At 36.7% G+C, this 6,833-nt stretch overlaps 1 protein-coding gene across 1 annotated transcript; it reads left to right on the top strand.

Annotated features, from left to right (window-relative positions):
* Positions 1-863: 863 nt before the first annotated feature.
* On the top strand, positions 864-1,805 carry LOC102429417 (olfactory receptor 51G2-like). Its single transcript, XM_006094534.1, has one exon. The coding sequence runs from the start codon at positions 864-866 to the stop codon at positions 1,803-1,805; it is 942 nt and encodes a 313-aa protein (XP_006094596.1).
* Positions 1,806-6,833: the final 5,028 nt, after the last annotated feature.

The raw sequence follows: 6,833 nt of genomic DNA on the forward strand, positions 1-6,833 counted from the left end.
TCCACTTTTAAAAATCACTACACTCGCCTTCTAAAGGACTTCCCTGCCTTCTCTTTTGTCAGCATTTAGACCATTTATGTATGTTGTTGTCCTTTATAGCAGCAACATGAGTGTGAACAGTAAACAACAAACTTTTGTTTAATACAACTGTTTCAGTTGTGTTGAAAAAATATAAAGAAATAACATTTGTTCTAATTTGGCATTGATATAAATTTGGTCAAATGGTTTACTTAAAAAAAGACATTTTGTACCTTCTAAGTTTAAATACAAACTCTATATTTATGTACAATTTCCTTCAGAAATTCTGGTTCATTTAAATTAATTTTTAGCTCTCATAACCCTTTGAAAAGCCATCACCCCTATAACTTTGCTCAATTATATTTACTTATAATACTAACATCTTTCTGCATTTACATGGGTGCCAATCAGCTCTTTGTTCCCATCAAACTCATATTTGTTATTCAAGAACCTAATTCAAGAATTATTTTTAATAAATCTTCCCTGACCTCCTTGGTCAGGATAGTTTCCTGGTATTAAACTAACACTTGGCTTTATAATATTAGCTCTCTCTATCCACCAGGGTGTAAGTACTTGAAGGAATGTTTTATATATTTCTCTATATTTTCACACTGCACAATTTCCTTTTATAAAATATGTTCTCAACGAATGTGCAATGAACAAATAATTAATCCATTGGTAAAATAATAAATGCAGATAGTAATTTACATATAATGAGCAGAAGAGTAATTGAAACAGTAAACAGAGCAGCATGCATCGAGCTTCTTTTTGTAATATTGACTTTTACTCTAATTGTTCTATGTTTTTGTCTCTCCACCTAGACTGAAGGTGCCTCCATCCGCACAATGTCTGTCTTCAATAGCTCTACGCTGTACCCTCGTTTCCTTCTAACAGGCTTCTCAGGCCTTGAAAGCAGCTATGGCTTGATATCTCTTCCCATCTTCTTTGTTTACGTCACCTCAGTTGCAGGGAACATTACTATCCTATTTATCATCAGAACTGAGCCTTCCCTCCACCAACCAATGTACTTCTTTCTGTCAATGTTGGCACTTACTGACCTGGGCCTATCCACTACAACCTTGCCTACCATGTTCAGTGTCTTCTGGTTCCATGCCCGGGAGATTTCCTTCAATGCTTGTCTGGTCCAGATGTATTTCATTCATGTTTTCTCAATTATTGAGTCAGCTGTGCTGTTAGCCATGGCGTTTGACCGTGTTGTAGCCATCCGAGTGCCCCTGCGTTACTCAGCCATTCTAACCAATGGTGTAATCATTGGAATTGGGTCCGCAATTGCTGGAAGGGCCTTGGCTCTGGTATTTCCAGCTTCCTTCCTTCTAAAGAAGCTTCAATATCGTCATGTCAATATTCTCTCTTACCCCTTCTGCCTGCACCAGGACCTCATAAAGACAACTGTGTCCAGCCGTCGAGTCAGCAGCATCTATGGCCTCATGGTGGTCATCTGCTCCATGGGACTGGATTCAGTGCTCCTCATCCTTTCCTATATTCTCATCCTTAGCACAGTGTTGAGTATAGCCTCCAAAACAGAGAGAGTGAAAGCCCTCAATACCTGCATCTCCCACATCTGTGCTGTACTCACCTTCTATACACCAATGATTGGGCTATCTATGATCCGTCGCTACGGGCAGAATGCTTCCCCAATTGTCCATGTGCTCATGGCCAATGTCTACTTGCTGGTTCCACCCCTCATGAACCCAATTGTCTACAGTGTCAAAACCAAGCAGATTCGTGACAGAATCCTCAAGAAATTCAAACAACAGAAAGTTTAGGTAAAAGAGACTCTAAGACACAACTTTCTTCCCCCTCCTTTTTATATTTATGAGAGTACTTCATATTAATATAGAATTTTGAATTTAAATATTACTGACAATGCTTTGCCTTTAAGAAACTAGATACAAACTTCAATAATAGTAAATCCTATCTTTTCAGTATGGAGAATAAAGGCATGTTTTGTTTGTTTTGTTTTGTTTTGTTTTATATTCATGTTGACATACTAAAGAATATGGTCACCAAACCCAGGTTAGGCCATTCTTAGAAGAACTTCGACTTTCCTTTTAATAATCAGCAATAAATATTTGTGAAACTGAGGCATCAAATCAGCAATTGAGTGAAGTTATTCATTATACTGTATAAAGTTCCTGAATTTCTAAACAAAATTTAGATTTCAAGATGACCCAATTCTAATATAGACTCTGTAGTCAAGAGCAACAATATTTCCCCACAAAACTGACATTAACATGAATGTATTTTTAATGCATTTTTTGATCTTCTGTTTAGCACAGAAAAATGTTTCCAGGAGAAAAACTTCTATCAAGAGAAAATGACAAATGAATGAAGTTCATACTTTGAGAAGCATGAAAGGAAGGCAACTTGGCCCAAATAATTAAACTGATTTGGGTGGCTCTCAAATGATCCAGAAACTGGGATGTTTCTGTGTTGAGGAATTTATAGAGGCCTTTAGGTAGATACTTCTGAGACCCAGATTTCATCCATTTTGATTTGTTTTCAATCTGTCAGTTATTGAGAGAGAGATGTTCAAGTCTCCAAATATCATAATAAATTTTTCTATTCCTCCTGGTTATGCTATCAGCATTACCCCAGGTATTTTGATGTTCTGTCGTTAGGTGTGTAGATATTATGTAGAAATTTGTTATGTCTTCTTGGAAATCACCTTATCAAATTTTAATGCTCTTCTTTATCCTAGATAGCTTTTTTCTCATTTTAAAATATGTCTTTTCTGATATTAATCTAGCTTGTCTAGCTTTCTTTTGATTAATGTTATCATGGTATTATCTTTTTTCTTTTCTCTACCTAAAAATATGTATTTTTAGGGTCATAGTTTGCTAAGTACTATTTTATTTAAATTTTTTTAAAGCTTTCTGGGATATAATTTACATTGCATACATACATCACCCATTTAAAATACATCAATGTTTTAAAATACATTAATAGACATGTGTAACTGTCAATCAATTTTTATAATCTCAAAAAACATCTCATACTCTTTAGCTATTACCTCCACCCCATATACTTCACCTGATCCTAAGGAACCACTAATCTTTCTGGCTCAATAGATTTCCTCATTTTGCACTTTTGTATGTTAATCCTCACCCAAGGATATTATTTTTTCTATTTACCTTTTTCTTTTAAGAGAGAGTGGAAAGGAGGGGGAGAGACAGGCAGAGAAACCGTGATGTGAGAGAGACACATTGATTGGTTACCTCCCACCTGCACCTTGACAGGAACAGGGGATTGAGCCTGCAAATGAGGTACATGTCTTTGACCAGATCAGACCTGAGACCCTTCAATTTGAGGGTTGAATCTCTAACCACTGGGAAAAACTGGCAAGGCTTCACTTTCACATGCATACAATAACAAAATATGTGATATTTTGTGGCTGATTTATTTCTCTTAGCATACTGATGTAGCATGTATCAGTACTTCAGTTCTTTTTATACTAATATTCCATTTAATAGTGCTATATGGTGTTAAAAATGGCCCCTGTCTATTGATCTGTATAATTTTATAGCATATATTTCATAGCAGGTAGGTCTTACAGCTCAAAGCACACCAGTAGCAAATTGAAATTCTTACACATATAATTGCTTTAAATATATCCTAAATAAATACAATTATGATCATATAGAGACTGCCTTATTTGCATACCTCACAAAACTGCGCCAAATTTCTGCTAGCTACAGATAAGACAAACCTTAGGGTTATGAAAGACTCCAAGCCACAGCTGCCCTTCAGAACTCTCTGACCCAGAGACTACCTTTCATGCTACTGAAAGATATTATTAGGCAATATATGCCCCTCTCCCTTGCCCTAAGAATCCCCTGGCCCATTTCTTTTGTGGTAATGGCCCTGACCATTACCCCTGGAAAGTCTCCTGCTATGTTGAACTTTCCCTACCATACAGCCTATTCAAGTGCTGTCCCAGAAAGCTCATTGTATGCTACTGCGATCTTATGGTGAAACCTCTTCCTTGATCATTCCCCAAATCCATTGAATTATTATAGAACTAGAGGCCCGGTGCACAAATTCATGCACAGGTGGGGTCTGCCCAGCCCTGCCCCTGATCAGGGTGGGTGGCTGGGCTGGGTGGGGGGAGGGGCTGCAGGAGGTTGGCCAGCCAGCCCAGCCCCTGATTGGGGTGAGGGGAGCCAATCAGGGCCCTGATCAAGCCAGTTGCCAGCCACATAGCAACTGGTCATTCCAGTCATTTCAGTCGTTCTGTCATTCCTGTCGCTTGGCTTTTATATATATAGATGGGTGGATTCCCAAGATTTCCACTAACCAGATGGCTAAACAAATATTAAATTAATTTAAACCATTGAGGAAGAGTCTTCGGACACCCACATTCTGATTCCATCACATTCCTGTAATGTCAGTCTTTAATACCTCTGAAGTGGAAATCTCTACCCTCTTCCTTATTGGGCTCCCAAGGATGGAGCATGCTCACATTTGTGTCTCCATCTCCATTTGCCCCATATATCTCATTGCCATGCTGGGGAACTGCACCATCGTCTTTCTCATAAAAACAGGGACCTCTCTGTATGAGCCTATGTACTGTTTCATCTCCATGCTGGCCTTTTCTGACCTCAGACTGTCCATCCCTTTGCTTCCAACCATGTGGATAATTTTGTTCAATGCCACTAGAATTTTTCCTGATGTCTGCATTGTCCAAGAGTTTTTCTCTCATGGATTCTCAATTATGGATTCATCAGTTGTTCTTATTATGTCCATCCATTGCTTTATGGCTATTTTCAACCTGCTGAGATACACCTCCATCCTGATCAATGAAAGTCCTTAATTGGCCTAGTATTTTCTATAAAAGTATCTCATCGTTCTTCACTAATCCCTTTATTCTAAAGAGGCTGAAATATATTTAATAAACTGCCTTCTTCGGTATGTATATTGGGCAGAGCTGCCACTTATCCAAATCTGTATAACACCCTCTTTTTTTTCAGTTATAGGCCTAAATAACAGTATTATTTTTTAATTGTCTATATTCTACACAATGTGTACATGATCAAAGTAGAGGCAATTCTGGTAGTTAGACTATAGTATTTCATTGTGATACTAATTTTCATTTTCCCAAATGCAAATTGAACAGTGCCACTTTGAGTACATTGCCCATTTTTAAATATTACTCTACTTACTGATTTGTAGGAGTTCTTTCCATTTCCTTTGTCAGATATGTGGAATGAGAATATTTATTCCTTGGGAATGGTCTGTATTTCATTCTCTTAAAAGTGTGTTTCAAAAATGAGAAGTTCTTCATTTCAATTAATTGTAAGTGATTAATTATTATTACCTTGCAGTTAATCTTTTTATGTCCATGGTTATCCAAAGTCATGAAAATGTTATTATAAGTTTTCTTCTACATGTTTCCCCCTTTTTTGTAATCCTTAGGGGTTAATGATCCAATTGAAATTAATTTATGATGAAGCTCAATATTAATTAATTAATATATGTAAATTGCTCCATTTACTGAAAAGACCTTTTTTCCCCTATTGAATTTTGTCATTGTCATTTTTTCTATTCTTCTGTGTTGATTTTCAACCTTGGGAATTTCCTGGGTAAAATGGGAAACTGGCCTCTGTTTACAAAAGGCAAGGAGCAACAGAAAAAAGAGGCAGACCACTCCAGAATGGTAGGTTTAAAAAACAAAGATTAAAAAATAAATTTAAAATAACAAATCAAGGTAACAAACATATGAGATTTGTCTTGGGTATGTACAAGATCAGCATATCTCCGCACCTGCTTTCAAGAATCTTAAAAGTTTATATACAAGCCTTAACTAGATTCAGTCATGTATGCTGTCCTGATGGTCTCAACAATACATTGCTCTCTTCAGGTTACCTCCTTGAAAATGATCCCCACTGTGGGAATGGTGGGCAGAACATAAATTCTAAGGACAGGGGACGGGGTGTGGAGCTTCTGATTCCCTGGGTCCAGCTTGTGGGTCAACTGGAGGTCATGCCCTCTCAATTACTTTCTCCAACATTTTGTCTATATCACACCACTGAATAAATGTTGCTTTAGTTAGTTATAAGATATAATGGTGTAGTTCAAAGGTTTCTAATCTTGCCTAATGTAGGTCTTTTGCATTTTGACATAAAGTATACAATCAACTTGTCAATTTCCACATATAAACCTACTAGGATTTGAATAACATTGTTCTGAGTCAATATGTTCCTTTGGAAAGAATTGTTATCTTAACAATACAGAGGTTTCTAATCAATGAGCATGATCCATCTCTCTACTTATTTGTAATTTTTTTAAGTTTTCAGTGTAGATATTTTGAAAGTAGTTTATTCTGTTTATTTTTACAATAGAAACATAAATGATTGGCTACCTCCTGCAGCCCCGCACCCCCACTCCCCACCCCGGGATCAAGACAGCAACCCCACAGGGAATTGAACTGTGACATCCGGGTTCATAGGTTTATGGTCAAGCACTGAGCAACACTGGCTGGGTTATTGGGCTATTTTTACATTTTCATTGTTCCTGATCAAACATCTTGATTGTTTGATGTAAATGGTATTCTAAATTATACCACTTGTTTTTTCAAGTATGTAGGAATTCAGTTTTTTATCTTTTATCTGGCTTGCTTTTCTAAATTCACTTGTTCTTTATATTGATAGATTTCTACATAAATAATCATTTGTAAGTAAACATCTTTACCCTTTCAAATTTTTATACTTTTCTTTATTTTTCTATATTATACTGTCTTGGACATCTAGCACAACTTTTAACAGAAGTATTAATGGGAACATCCTGACCATTAC

Source organism: Myotis lucifugus, unplaced genomic scaffold, assembly GCF_000147115.1.
Source record: "Myotis lucifugus unplaced genomic scaffold, Myoluc2.0 scaffold_138, whole genome shotgun sequence".
NCBI lineage: Eukaryota > Metazoa > Chordata > Mammalia > Chiroptera > Vespertilionidae > Myotis > Myotis lucifugus.

Coding starts and splice junctions, on each gene's coding strand:
- LOC102429417 (XM_006094534.1), top strand. CDS start 864: ATGTCTGTCTTCAATAGCTCTACGCTGTACCCTCGTTTCCTTCTAACA.